We start from the raw sequence: 14,697 nt of genomic DNA on the forward strand, positions 1-14,697 counted from the left end.
AATAAACTACTTGCATTTTTCCTTCTAATTAGTTGCTGCCAATTATTGGGATTGAAGAGGGAGTTTCAGGGCGGAGCCAGACAAAAATAACCCAGAGGAAAACAACTAGCTGCTACTGTGCCTTTGTGCCTGCCTTTCCAGCTCCTACTCAAAAACTGGATCAGCTGTTTATACATCCGCCTCCTTAGCAATGATAAGGACAATGGTAATTAGGTAGATTAGAATAGAAATTCAGCTTTTTATTTTTCCCTTTAAGAGGGTTTTAGGTTATCTTAACTCATCAGCGCGTTGTGATCACACCAATGTTGTAATGGGGAGGGGCAGGTACCATCTACATAAGTCCATAAAAAGAAACAAATGTAAAAAGATGCAGCTGAACTGTTGGCTTTTTTTCCTGAGAGGGAGAATGAGGGTATGAGTAACAGAGCCTCAGTATGATGGTATCAGTTAGCTTGTCAAGGCAGCTTCTAGAAAATCTGAGGAGGCCCAAAACTTGTCTGGTTCTTCCAGTTACACAGTGTAGCAGACCTCCTAGCAGATCCAAATCTGGGCTACAGCAGGGTCTGGTTAGAAAATGTAATAACATTTTGGGGGTTGTGTATCAGCTCCTGTGTGCCCTGGCCAAATTTGGCAAAGTTGTAGTCTTAAAGCACGTGTGCTCAGTCACTGATGGAAATGATGGGTGTAACAGCTGCTGTCTAGGATAAGTTATGAAAAAAACAAGGGCAGGATTAATGGGAGTGCCCTGTGTGCGTGTACCCCAGTGTGTCTGTGAGAGAGATTAGTAGCAAGATGTGCCATGGAGGGTCAGGGTGTGGGAGACAGCAAGTCACATGCTGTGGGTGTTGGCCCAAGGCAGAGCTCTGAAGTGGTCTAGACACCAGGACAGGGAATTTTCACCAGCTGGGGTGGATTTCTCAGAGATACTGTTTTGCCATTTTCAGGTGCAGAAACTGTTGTGAGTGATGGAGACTTTTCATCTTGCTGTCTAATCTCTGCTCCAGCTTCAAGTTTGTGCTTTCTTACCTTGGCTGATCCTATGCATAACAGTCCTATGCTCATCCCTGCCCAAAGCTTTTGGTATATTTCTGTGAATCTTCATGAGCTATGCTGCCTTGATATTAAAAGGTTGGCAGCAGTACCTTGTTCCAGGTGTTGGATTTCCAACTCCTCAAACTGCAGCCCCATTCAATTAGACCAATGGAAACCTCTATTCTGTTATCTGAACCTTTTGGTAAGGCTTTTGCCCAGGGTGTGTGTGGTGGGTTTTTTGTTTGGTTGGTTTTGTTCCCCCTAACCCCAAATATTCACATCACCTCTTAATATTATTCTGTATGCTGTATAATAAAAAATATTTATTATTTGCTGTCTCTCCATTGTGGTCCTAATTAAGAAAAAAAGGATCTATCTCAAATATTGCATGTTGCAGACATTTCATTTGATTTCCAGGATCATGTGTAATTTGTGCAGATCACCAAGATGATTCACTGCAGCACTGTCAAACGATCTATCCTGTTGCTTCTCCTGAAAGTTGGCCACTTGTCAATAAATGGAGTATTTTCAAACAGTATGATCATCAGTTGTTGGAAGCCAACCTTTCATTTTATTACAAGGCTCTCTAATGAGGCTTCCAAATAAAGTAAAATCACTTTTCTTTGATCTATGTTGATGTAAATGCAAGCAGAAGAGTCAGTTGCAGGGGAAGGAAATTCCCATTATTGGTATTGGCATCTGAATCTGTTCAAATGGAGAAAAGTAATCCAGTTCATATTTTTTTAATCTGTACCATGTATTTTCTGCTGAACATCTTTTCCTTCTCAAATAAGGTACTAGGCTGCAGAATTGCACTTTTCAGATTCCAAGTGCTTTTCTGTTTTCTATTGACATGGTTCATACAATGTTTGGGGGGAGCTGCACAGTGAAATAAAGGTGAAACCCAGTTTCAGATGATACTGGAACTGCTTTTAGCCAGCTTTTCATATGGGGCTTAACCAGCCAGTGCTCTTTAAAATGACAGCTGCATTCATAAGTGCCCTAAACTAAAGGCTGAAGCTTGAAATGCATCGCAAAGGGAGCAAACAAAACAGAGGAACTGACTGGATGAGTTATGTGAGCCTAAACTGATGCAGAGTTTGCAGAGAAAAGATTTCTAGGAACATCTCTTACTTAATTATTTCATGCGAAATCTTTCCATGGATGTCCTTTTAACCTGATGAAACACTGGGCTGGTATCTGTGACTGTGTATAGCTGGCCACAGTAACTTCTCGGCATAGGCTCTTCTTGTCCGTTATGTCTATGAATCTATGACTGACTCTGGTTCCATTAAGTGACGAGGAAAATTTTTTCCTTGCATATGCAAACAGTGGTCACTTGGTGAGTGTAGGAGACCAGAAATCACAAGTGCTCTCAAAGCTAATGAAACTTGAGGGAGACTTGGTGTCTGACTGGTACAGTGCCAACCATTAGGGGCTGTCCCTTGCGGAGGGCAGGGGGAAAAGTTGCAATCAGGTTTCTTCAGTGAGCAGACATGTTAAGTTTCTTGTGTTAACTTTCTCTTGTTTGTATAATGCAGATTTGCATGAAGGAAAAAGCCCCAGACATCTATATATCTTACTTGAAGCCTGGCTGGAGTTGAATAAATGCATTTTTGCATGGCAAGTTGCTGAGCCTAAATATATCTCTCATTTCTGTAAAAAAAAAATGCCCAGTCTCTTTTAGAAATCCAAGAAGTGGAAAAAAAATTGTGTATTACACATTTCTCATGCATGTCTCAGTGGGTGTCTGGCCTCTATAAAAACTCCCAAAAGGTTTATTCAAGGCTGTTTGCCAAAGTCTTGGAAGGTTGCAGTGGACGTACAGCATTTGGTTTCAGGGTTAGTGCATAAAAAGTAATTTCTAGATGAAAGTTGGCTTGGCAGGCATGCTCTTCTCTCTGTATCCCTTGGTTTTAGCAGAGTGGAGGTGTGTGTTTGTTCTCCATCACAGCGTGCAGGAGACCTGCAGAACTTGCAGTACCAGCCTGGGGCCCAGCAGAGCCTCGTCTCACTGGTTCTACTGGACTGACGGTCTCTGTGCAGCATGCTTATGTTGAAGATGAGAGCAGCTGAAGCTCCTTCTCAGAATGTCAAGGCAAGCCATAGAGTGCTTTTATTTGGGTAAAAGGCAGGAATCCAGATAAGACTTACGAAAGTAAACAGAGCACCTGTAGCGTGCTGGAGAGAGGTGATGGGGAGGGGGCAGAGGGAGGTGTGTGGCAAGCGGCAGCTTCTAGCCTATGCAGAAGTCTAATTTAAGTACCTTTTTTTTTTTTTCATTACTTTATTCTGTTTAAGAAACTGAATTCTGATCTTTGATTAGCATGTGAGAATCCAGCAGACAGAGAGGACTTTTCAGGTTGGTTTGCCATACCTGTGCCCTTTGTAGGAAGGAGATTCCCCCATGGATACGCTTAATTCATTCCTCGGATTTCAAGGATTATGACAAAATTTCTTCTTCAAAGCTTCTACACTGTTACAACAAATGCCTCAATATGGTCTTAATATGCTGACTATCAACTTGGTAGGAGACCCACAAACTCTCTGCAAACCTTCCAGAGGCTTGAAGAAGATACACTGTTTTCTTGAATAATTTTTTGCTATCAGAGTTGATTTGCGTTGCTCGAACCCCAGAGTGCTGTGGTAGTTCTCCAGGTCGATGGCATAGGATGCTTTACAGATGCACTGCCTAGAGGGGTTATGGTCCAGTTAAGACAGACTGGATCATGGTTCTCGTAAATGGTTTCTAATACCATTTATTTTTCTGCATGCTTTTGTCAGGTAGCTGTGCGCAAGCTCCAACGAGATTGTTAAAAATCACTATGGCAGATGGCTAAAACTAAGAGAAGTCCTGAAGGGGTGACGTTCTCAGAGGACAATTGCCAGGCACTTCCAGAAAGCCTGCTTACTGTATGCTAGGATAGGTTGGGCACTCAAAATTCTGATGTGAGCTTGAGAGACCAAACCAGTTCACCTTTTGCTGTCTTTTCTCTTTATTCTTTCACTTTCCGTTCCCAAAAAAAAAAAGACAATTGCTATCAATAGAGTTACGCACATTGTAGGTTAGCTTACCAGATGTGTTGCACTCCTTCGATCTGAATTCTTCCTGTCCAAATAGAACAGGGAGGTGTTGGGAAGGCTTATATGTAGGGCATGACGTAAATATATTTAATCTGAAGATCCCTCTCTCCCTCTAGATAGATATAATGAGATACATAGATAGGTAAATATAGCTAGATTTATATTTTCAGCCCAAATCCCTGTATTGTTTCTTTAACCTTGCTCGGTAGCTGATAACAGTATGCCATTTACATTAATACTGGTAAACCAATATTCGTGATTTGGACAGCTTATCTGCAATAATAGAGAAGAATCGTTTGATGCCTAAATCTGATTGATGGGGCGTAAGTCTAAAACCACAAATGAAACAACTTCCTGGGTGTCTTAATGAATGTCATGATTCTATATGTTGCCTCTATGTAAATCTCATCTTGCCTCATAAAAGCCCCAGAAACCTTGAATATATTTGATTAACCAAAATATGGGAGGTAGCTGTTTTAATAAGGGCACATTGGTAGTTATTACAGTTCTGAGAGAAAGCTCTCTATAAAATATACATGCAGGTTTTACTAGCCTTCGTGTATGTAAGTTAAAAATTAAAACACATATCGAACGGTAAATAACTTTATGTTGGGTCACAATGAACAGTGAGGCAGGAGCTTGAAGGAAGGCCCAAAATAAACCAAGGCTTGCTTGCATCTGGCTTAAATCTTTTGTTTCTGAGAGCTGGTCTCCTCCTAGGTGGATATCTATAAGAACAACCTGATTTTGTTGGTGTTCCAGTACAGATGTGGGGTGGACTAGCTTTTTCAGCCTTGCCTATGCTGGAACAGAGAGATCTATTCTCTTCTTACCTGTGCTCTGCCCTTCTCATCCTGGTCATCTTTTCCAGTCTGAACAGGCTTGCAGTTCAGTCTACCTTTGACTGTAGTACAAGAAGATACCAGTGACATAGCTTTAAACAAACTGGTTCAGGGGATTTCAAGAGTGAAAAAGAAAGTTTGGCTGAAAAAGCCAGAAGCTGGCTACATCCTCAGGTGAGTGCTGCAGTCTGCACTAAGCTGTGTGCTGCCACAATAAAATAGCTCTTAGTACCTGAGCTAGGGATTTTAAAGCTAGGTGAGGCTCCAGTTTCTAGATGGATTTATAGGTAGGTAGGCAGAATGTGTGTGTTGATTCGACTCTATGCATTGCTTCAGCACTTGTTAATTCTTAGTTCTTGTTACAAAAGATGTGGTCTTTGAAAGGAGGCAGACAGGCAGGAAGCTTGATTATCTTGTCTGATGCAGTTCAAGAATTTACTGGTAAACCTCTCTGTTCAAGAGTTGATACTGCTCAGAAGCAATGCAGAGGCCAACATAATTACAGGTCGAGTTCAGAGGTGTGGTACTGCAACTGACTTCAGATGCGATGGTATCTCAGTCTAAGAGAATAGGCATTTGACTAATACTGCTTGCTAGTTTGGTTTGAGAACTGTTTGAGTATAAAGTTAGAAAGACCCATGCAAAGGTAGGAGCAATATTGCTGGACAAAATTTACTGAAGGACATGAAAATGCAGCTGGCATACAGTGTAAACCTAAAGCTGTATCAGTCTGTCATTACACGATTTGCCTGCTGCCAGCTCTCCATGCTAACTAATGTACCTCTTAGTGAATAGGGGCTTGCCTTTCTTGCCCAAGTTGTGTGAAGATTTCCTTGATGAAGAAGAAAATCTGCATACCTGATTTCTGGGGCTTCACTGGCAATGCAATGTGGAAGGTTTTAGAATCTTTTTTTGCTGACTAGTGACTTATTCTGTGATTTGAAAGAATAAGACACCAATAATTTGTAACTGCTGGCTTAAATTAATATGGGAGGAGAGTTGCTAAAAGTAATATAAAACATAAATTTTTAGAAGCTTGATTTCAGAGAATAAGATATTTAAGTGGTTTATGGTTATAGTACCAAGAAGTTTTATCAACAAGTGCAGAAAACTTTTGCCTCAGTGTGACAACTAATGGCACTGGCGAGCAAGTATGCAATATTAAGCATCCTTCAGATAATAAACCTGTTAGTGTGAGGTTATTGCTCATTTTTTTTGTAAAGTGTAGATGTGTTCATGCGTTTCAAGAAGCCTCTAATAGCTTCTGCAGTAAGAGTTTAATATATATGTATAAAAGATAAATACCGTATCTGTCCCTAGAAGGGATACTGTTTTCTGCCTTCTGATTCTGCTGCCTCTTCTCAGGTCTCTTTCAGTCATCACCAGTGCCTGGTGACCTTAGAAGGACTTTGGAAAGGGATGGATCACGTGTTTGCTTTTTGGAGAGGGTCATATTAACACTGGGGTGACCGGGGTCATGGGGAGACAAAGGGAGCTGGGAGCAGAGAGGACATGTGTGCTCTTTGCAGTGCTTAAGGAAGCAAGCAGTTTACTGAAGCTGAAGGATGATGCTGGAACAATTTAGTGTGCAAATTTGAAGGACTCTGACCTTTGGGAAATTAATGTCTTGTAATGGAAGATACAGTGCCAAACAGCTTGGTTCGAAGATGGTTTTTAATAAGTTTATAAAGAGATCACGTGGTGTGGCTGCCTGCCATAGCTGGGAACTGGATCTGATAATGTCTGGTGGTATAAGCTTATGGCTGATGGCTGGACCCTACCCAATTGCTTATAATTGTCATCAGGTACTAAATATGTCTCTGAATGTCTGGTAGGATGAATAACTCATTGCCTTCAATAATTTTTTGTGCAGCTGTTAATCATTCCTTCTCTCCACTGATGGCTCTTCAGTTTTTTTTGTCAAAAGACCGTGGTTAAAGGTTTTGTGTCCCTGCTGGGAAAGCAGTGACTATGGCCTCCCAGAACCTGGGGTCACTCGTTCCCAGAAAAGAGTCTGGCAGAGCTCAGCAGCACTGATCCATCTTAAATGCCTAATTTAAAACGAAAACAGAAGAAAACAGATCCTTTCGAGTTATATCTAATGACTTTATGGCTTTTATGACTTGGGATTTACAGATTTTATTTCTACAATACCTATCGCTTAATGCTGAAATTAGTAGCCCTGAAATGTTTCATTAAACCATTACTGAAACTCTGTCTTAATATCTAGTGACTAAAGGCACTGTTTATTTCCTCTAGTTTTATTTCCCTGTTTATTTCCTCTAGTTACTGTTTACAGTGTCTGGTTTCTTTCCTCTGTGGCTTTTTTCTCCCTGCTACTTGAACTTCTGAAGTCACGATGCTTCAGTTTGTCGTTGCTCTTGCAGGATAAGTGGTTATTTGGTTTCTGGCTGGCTCTTTCATGTGAGATGCTGGTGCATGTGTGTGTTCTGGTGGGAATTTGCGGCATGTGGAAGCATCGCAGTGCTGCAGTTGAATACCAGAATGATGATGATGCTGCCCTACCAAGATCCTCTTTTATTTTCTAGTTATTTTGGGGGCACTTTGTTCTGCCGCAGCACTCCAAGAAGCACTTTTATAGCTGTAAATGGGATGATACAGTGCTTTGAAGATGTGGAGAAGATCAGATGGTTCTACCAAATGTCAGGTGTGAATGGAGTGGTGGTGTGAAAATCACTTATGGTGTTGTAGTGTCTGATGTATGAGGGTTCCTACTGCTTGGACTATTCCCTGTTTATAAAAAAAAAGGAAGAAATGCACAAATGTGGCTACCTTCTGTGATTTTTTTTCTACTTAAAAGGTCCCCTGTGACAGCCCAAAGTCTTGGGTTTTTTTCAGCCCATCTAAAGGGCAGTTAAGAGTTTTAAGTGAGACCTTTTCTCCCCTAAACTACATCATGCATTGCTACCAGACTATAAAGGTGTACTTTATTTCCCTTCTCCTTTGGATCTATGATGCTTTATGCACTGAGAAAATTGAGGACCCCCCCCCTCCAGATGCCAAATTTTGATCCATTTCACGCATAAATCTTTCCAAAATACTGATTACTGAAGGGGAAGAGCTTGCTGAAAGGTAAGAATAGTTGGATATAAATTGGTAAAATTAACTGTGATTAATTGCCTGCTTGGTATCTGTGTGCAAAAAAACAAACCACGAAAAATCCCCACGTTACAGCTGAGTCTTGCCATATTTCAGATACCCTCAGTCAACTTCCGTGTGCACTGATGGCTGTGGCTGCGAGCCGAGGCCCCTGGACAGTGAGCACCCCTGAGCTGGGGTTGCCACTTGGTTGCTTCCCTGATAGAAAATTAGGTGGAGTCCATCCGTGATGAAAAATAATAAAAGCAAAGATCCTCACAGATATTTAATAACAGAAATGCAGGGTATTCTGCAGATGGAAAAACTAAGGCAAATAAGCTGAGCTTGCCTTTGTGGTGAGAGGAGACATGGGCTGTTTGCAAGGTTGTGGATGGCCAGTATTGCTGGTTTTCATGCTTTGCTTTGGTATTGCTTGCCTGGTGGCTTCCTCCATGTCTGATAATTTCAGTGTGGTGCGGTCTTAGTGGGTGCAGGTTTTTGCTCTGATGTATTAATATTTATACAACTCCCTTTGATGCCAATATATTGCTTTTCTGGGAAAATGTTTTTATTTTTTATATCAAAGCAATGCATTATTATTATTTGCCACTTTTTTACATGGGAAATTTTGGAGGTGAAACGTTCTCCTGTCTGAGAAAATGAACTTTACTGCATGCACTAATAACTTCTTAGGCTATTAAAACCATTAAAAGATTGCCTTTTACTTTTGAAATTGTAAACGCTGTTTGGCATTTTTCAATCTATCACTCAGACCAGACAGCAAAAATTTGTTACTTAATTTAACCAAGGCTATAATATACAACCTGATAGTAATTTTCTCTTTTAACTGTCATTCGCTATAATGCTCAGGTCCTAGATGCTGTGGGGAATTAGTCCAAAATGTTTACTTTGGATGTTAAAAAAACCAAACCCAACCCCAAAAGCCAACTATTCTACATAGTTTGAGGCTATGGTAAAACATCAATTCCTTTTAGTAACTTGATATTGAATTCTTCTCTAAATCCATGCATCATTCTAACTTAAACATGAAGTCAACTTGCATGGTAATTATTTTAATTGCTATTGCATATGGTGAGGCTTGCATTATCCAGTAGAGTTGCCCACTGGTTTCAGGTATAGAACTATGTATAGTCATAACAAGCTTCTGGGTTTTATTCAGTATTGCAGGCTAATGTAGCAGTTACTTAAACATTCTACTTTTCCTTTAAATGTCATAGTGTGTGATTCAGCAGAGCTGTGTGCTGAAGGAAGGGAACATGAGAAGCACCAGTTAGTAATTTGTGCTGCACCTGAATAGGTTTCCATAGCTTTAGGCATACTGTGCCAGTTGAAGACATTGAAGCTTTGCTGTAAGTTAGGGTTTTAGTTTCAAACACTTTTCCCCCTTCTCTTTTCTCCTAGAGGTTTTCTAACATTTGCTAATAATTCTTTTTTTTTTTTCCTGGGCTGGTGGTTGGAGTACAAGATCCCTGTCTAGATGGTCTTTGGAATGAAATGTATTTTAAAATAGTGACCTCTGAGAGTATAGTTTAGAACTGACCATTTTTCAAACATTTGTTCAATGAAAGCAGGCAGACACAGTCTCTCTTTGACCCAGTTGTGTTGCCTCTTTGGAGGGAGGAGGGAAATACAGCTAATAATGATCTTCTTTTTCCCCTCAGAAAAAGAGACTTGCTGTGGGTTTTGTATAGCCTATTGCCAATATCAGGAGGCAGCCAGGCCAGCTGGGAATGGGAGCACTTCCTCTGGTAGGCTGCGGCTCAATTTCAAGCTACGTGGGAAGAAAGAAGGGTCATGGACAATACCATGAGGGACACAAGAGGTAGTGGTCAGTACGCCAAGTGAAATAGCCCCCCTGGGAGTCAGCACCTTTGAAATAGGCATTGGTACCTCTGGAATCATTCTGCCTAGCCTAGACACATTCTTGTGTCCCTCAATTTTTTTTTAACTGTCTCATTTGTCTGGCTTGTCTGCAGAATTCACAGTTCTCTCCTTGTGTCTGAGCTGCAGTCCTGTACACATGCAAACATTGGTGCTTTGCATTGGGAGAGGAGTTTGTCATAGTATATCATGTATGTTAAGTGCATCTACGGTGCATGTCTAAGCATAGCTTATTGGAAAGCCTTGTCCTCTGCTAAAGAAACAGCCCAAAAGAATGCACCAAGGCTGTAGGATGTATTTTTCTTACTAGCTTTTTAAGCATCATATGAAGGAGTGGTGGCTGGTTCATGGCTCTGTCAGACTTTCAGAGCAGTTAATTTGGCAACTGTTGTGTCTCCACTGAGTGTCCCACACAGACAGGCCCTTATTGGGGAATTGCTTGTGGCCCACAGCCTGCTTCATTCTCTCTATTTTTTGAGGGTCCTAGAGTTTCTCATGTATTGGATCAGCTTTCTTTCCATGCCTATCCCCAGGCCCTTTCACATGAGACATGAGGCAGTTAGTGTGGTTAGATGGCATTGCATGCTTGGTTGCGTAAGGGATGTGAGCCTGCAGCTGTGACTTGCCCAGCTGAAAAGCCCAGAGTCACTGGCTTAGGAAATCTTTGAGGCAGAGAATCAGCTAGTACTAGAACTGAGGTGCGTGGTTGCTTGACGTCCTGGTTAGTTTTGATACCTTTTGTTTTTAAATAACTTATTTTCAAAAAAAGCTATTTTGGTATGGGGATTTTTCCCCAAATTAACTAATCCTCAAAATATGTATGCTTCTGTGGTTTCTGGTCCCCTGGACTTAAGTATAAAAAGTTGTCATGTTTCAGATAACCAAAGGGTCCTTCCTCCCCCTTCTGAAAAAGGGGAAGACCCAGCGCTAGAAGCCAACCATGGTAATCGCTTCCTCCTTCCAGTAGCTTTTTAAGCATGTGTGATGTCATACCCAACAGCAGGCACCCCTTCTCTCCCTGCTTGTGTACTGGTCTGGCTGCTTCCCTTCCACTGGGGCAGCACAATCAGTTTCAGTAAGTCCCAAAAAATATGCAGCGTCCGTTTTGAGGGGATTATAGAAAACTTCTGGACTGATTCTTTCTGAAGTGGATTTGGCAACCAGCTTGCAAGTATTTTTCTTTGAAGTAGAACAAAGCTTACTCAGTGTGTATGCAGGCATGGCAAGAAATGCAGCCTTTGCCATCAGCCTCTATTCTTCAGGGGGCTCTGGAGCAGTCCTGTCTGAAGCCTGGTGTATTTCAATGGCAGTTTTGAGTTGTTCCGTTTACACCAGGGCAGACACAGCAAAAATGTAGCTGGTTTGGTTATTTTAAGTTTTAGCTTACAATACTTGGAATGCTTCTGAACAGGCTCCTGCCCTAATTTACAAAAACAGCATTCCCCACCTAATATTTCTTATTTGTCTTGGCTTAGCTGTATGAAAATCATTGTTTCAACAATTTGGCTATTAAGTTTTCTCTATGAGATTCATATTTTCTTCTCAAAACACAGTTGGAACGCATCTGGCCAGCCTCAGGTGATGGTCTGCAGCAATGCTTCCCACGCCGTAATGGCAGTATATTAATCACCCACCACTTACAGGCTACTGTTATCTGCAAGAGGGCTTTGAAATTCTCTGCAAGAGGTGCTTGGTTTCATTTTCTTTTTAATTTCCTTGCTGAGCAACGATGAGCTCTCTGTTGTGCCTGTGCAGCGCATGCTGCTTCTAGGCTAGCGAAACTCCAGACTGGTAAAGTGGAAGAAGGGAGCAATTTGTGTCATAGATGCTGACTGATTGCCTGTCCCTTTGGGCATCTTTGTAATGGCCTCCAAAAGAAAGACTTACTGTACTGGGCAGAAAACTGGAGGAGCCATTGTGTATTCACTAGTGTGCAGCAGTTGCAACTATGGACAACACAGACGCTTTTAGATAGAAAAGCATTGAGGGCAGAGTTAGACAGTCCTGCTCTGTGACCTCTCTAAAAAGGGTCTTCGGTTTTCACATAGGGGGTTAGTGGGAACGAGGAAGAGAGATTCCTGTCCTGTGCTTGCTGAGGCTTTTGATTTTTAAGTTAACTTTCCTATGTCTTCAAAGTGAGGAGAAGGTTATAACATACTTAAACAGCCTGCATATATTGGGAGGGTGGCATGGAGCAGAGATGGCTGGGCTTTGTGCCAAAGATTCAGTTCTGCTCTCAAGACTAGAGCAGAAATGGATTGTTTTGCTTGAGTAATGCAAGACCAAGGAGACTGGAAGCCGTGGACTGCCTTGGCTCCAAGCGTTTTTCTGATGCTGTCTATTAATGGTGTAAAATGCCATATCAAAAAATTAGCTTGAATCCGATGAGGAGGCAGAATATTTCACCCGAGTTTTGCTGTGTTTTGTACAGAAGTGTTCTTGTCCGGTTGAATAATGCGGACATTTGTCTTCATGTGGGTCCAAACGAGCCTGAACATACATCAACCATCCCTGGAGGTATTTAAAAGAAGGATAGATGAGGTGCTTAGGGACATGGTTTAGAGGTGGGATGGCAGGGTTAGGTTAACGGTTGGACTTGATGATCTTAAAGGTCTTTTCCAACCTAGACAATTCTATGATTCTATTCTATTCTATAACTTGTCAAATGCGATGACAGAGCATTGTCTTGCTGCGTGTACCTGAATCTCAACTCTCATACCAGCAGAGTAGACAACCATCTCTACAGGCCTACCCAAATTGGCTCTACCAATTGCAGTTATCAACTTTTGAGTGTACAATTAGTAGGCCTCTCCAGTCTCTTATCCCTGGCATTTCAGGATCACTAGAACTGTTCCCTGTAGGGACAAAGCAGCATTCAGAGGCTTGGGCCTTTATGACAAATCCCAAGTATTTGAAGTCTGTTCTTGCAGGAGCCAGAGCAACTACAGGTCTTTGAACTGAAGTCCAAGGATGTGACTAAAGCCATGGGGTGTTACACACTCTGGTGTCCAGACTGCTCACCATCCAGAATGGTGTATCACAGTACGCTGTGTCCGTCTCCCTGGTGCCCAAAGGAAACCGCAGCACCAGGGGCTGATGCACACACAAAGTCCCATCCCAGCCTGTAGCTTGATGCTTGCTCAGGCTGGGACAATGGAGTGTACTTGCTTTATGGGGTTGAATCTGTGCATATTTGCTTGCATGGCTGCTTGTGTAATTTATTAGCTTTTCTTTGGGCACAGCTACATGATGTAGGGGTTACTGCCGCTCCTGAGGCCAGCACAGTTGCGTCCATCTAACACAGTGCGGTACCAATCACCAGCTGGAGTTTTAGATAATTGTGGTTTTGATACACTGCTTCCAGAATGGATCATCTGTCTTGAGCAGTGGATCTGTGGGGATGTATCTGCGATAGAGTTGCAGCGGGATGACACGTCTGGGCAGGGTGCTCCAGCTGCGGGACAGTCTCTCTGTTCTGGTATCTTTGTGCTTGTGATGAAGACAAGCCATGGGACAGATTAAAAGTTTCTTGGCAAGGGTTTCAAGCAGAGAACAACTGATGCAAGTCACTGTGTGTGTAGCTCTGGGAAGTATTCTGCATACCAAGTTGACAGGGGTAGAACAAGGGTGTAAATAAGAGGATAAATGGCTGCAAGGTGCTGTGTTCGTTCTTCCTGATGTCTATACACGTATCTTTGGATTGGAATCAAAGATCTATCAAGCATGTGGAATGTGCTGTGGTGCAATTCTCACACTCTGAGGGCAGATGAGAAATGAAAAGCGAAGTAGAACTGACTAAAATTGAGATGCTCCCTCCCTAACATCACCCACTTCCTACCGCTGTTCACCTGGCAGCTGTGTCAGTCCCAGCGGTGCAGCTGCTTAGTATGCATCTTGGGTCACTTCTGAGGCCATGATTCAGAAGCTGCCGAAGTGCTTCCTGGGCAGGGAATGGAATTGAACAAGTGCTTTCCTGAATTTGAATCAGGTTCATTAGTGCAGATTTTTATTGTTTGCATTCTAGTGTAAAGCAGGCCTTTTTCCATTAGTGTTTGTTTTTACATTTTCCCCACGTTTCCAACATTAACCATTCCTTTTTTTTTTTCCTTTTCCAGGAAAAGAGGAGTAGAAGTGGTGCAGGTGAGTAAAAACTATATATGATTTTTTTCCCCTCTATTTTCTTGTAAATAAGGCTTACAGATTTTAAATGCTATCATCTCGATGTCAATATGACTTGGGCTTAATTATTTTTCTTTCTTTTCCATTCAATTCTCTGCTACGGATACTGGTTTTGGAAAAAGAGGATCCCCCTTTTGTGAAGCATGTGTTGAACCCACCTAGTTTTAACTCAGCAAGTGCCCTGGTGAAAGTGGGAATGGAGTTAGGCTCTTCTTATGTCTATTAATTAATAAGATCTGATAGCTGATTAGGTGATGTTACTCTGTGTTTGCTGCATGCATGGATGGTCAGGCTTAACAGAAACAGGAGCTGACCTTTGAAAAAAAACTGTGGCAGAAAGAATGTTCTTGTAACCCAGGGAGCAGAGAAATGATACTTAAGTGCCTTCCAGTTGTAGCCCATTTCAGGTAGATAATTTCAGGTGTTGGCTACGTTTGTTCTTTCCCATGTCTGAATGGTCTATTTCACACAAGATGTTACTTAAAAGATGTTGGCAATTTGGGAAAGGGATTATGTTACCATGACAGCTGTAACATAGAGCACTATAGCCCTAAAAGAT

General features: G+C 41.8%; 1 protein-coding gene across 2 annotated transcripts in view; it reads left to right on the forward strand.

Annotated features, from left to right (window-relative positions):
• Window positions 1-818: 818 nt before the first annotated feature.
• ITPK1 (inositol-tetrakisphosphate 1-kinase) overlaps window positions 819-14,697 on the forward strand; it is a 122,759-nt gene continuing 108,880 nt past the window's right edge. The window contains exons 1-2 of one of the 2 annotated variants that reach the window (XM_035888706.1): window positions 819-958; window positions 14,075-14,099. In XM_035888706.1, coding sequence (XP_035744599.1) covers window positions 834-958; window positions 14,075-14,099 — 150 coding nt within the window. In that variant the 5' untranslated portion in view covers window positions 819-833. Of the gene's footprint in view, window positions 959-3,107; window positions 3,131-14,074; window positions 14,100-14,697 lie in introns of those variants that run through there. The other variant, XM_035888707.1, reaches the window with a different exon arrangement.

The sequence above is a fragment of the Egretta garzetta genome, unplaced genomic scaffold (genome assembly GCF_000687185.1).
Source record: "Egretta garzetta isolate BGI_Z169 unplaced genomic scaffold, ASM68718v1 scaffold361, whole genome shotgun sequence".
Lineage (NCBI taxonomy): Eukaryota > Metazoa > Chordata > Aves > Pelecaniformes > Ardeidae > Egretta > Egretta garzetta.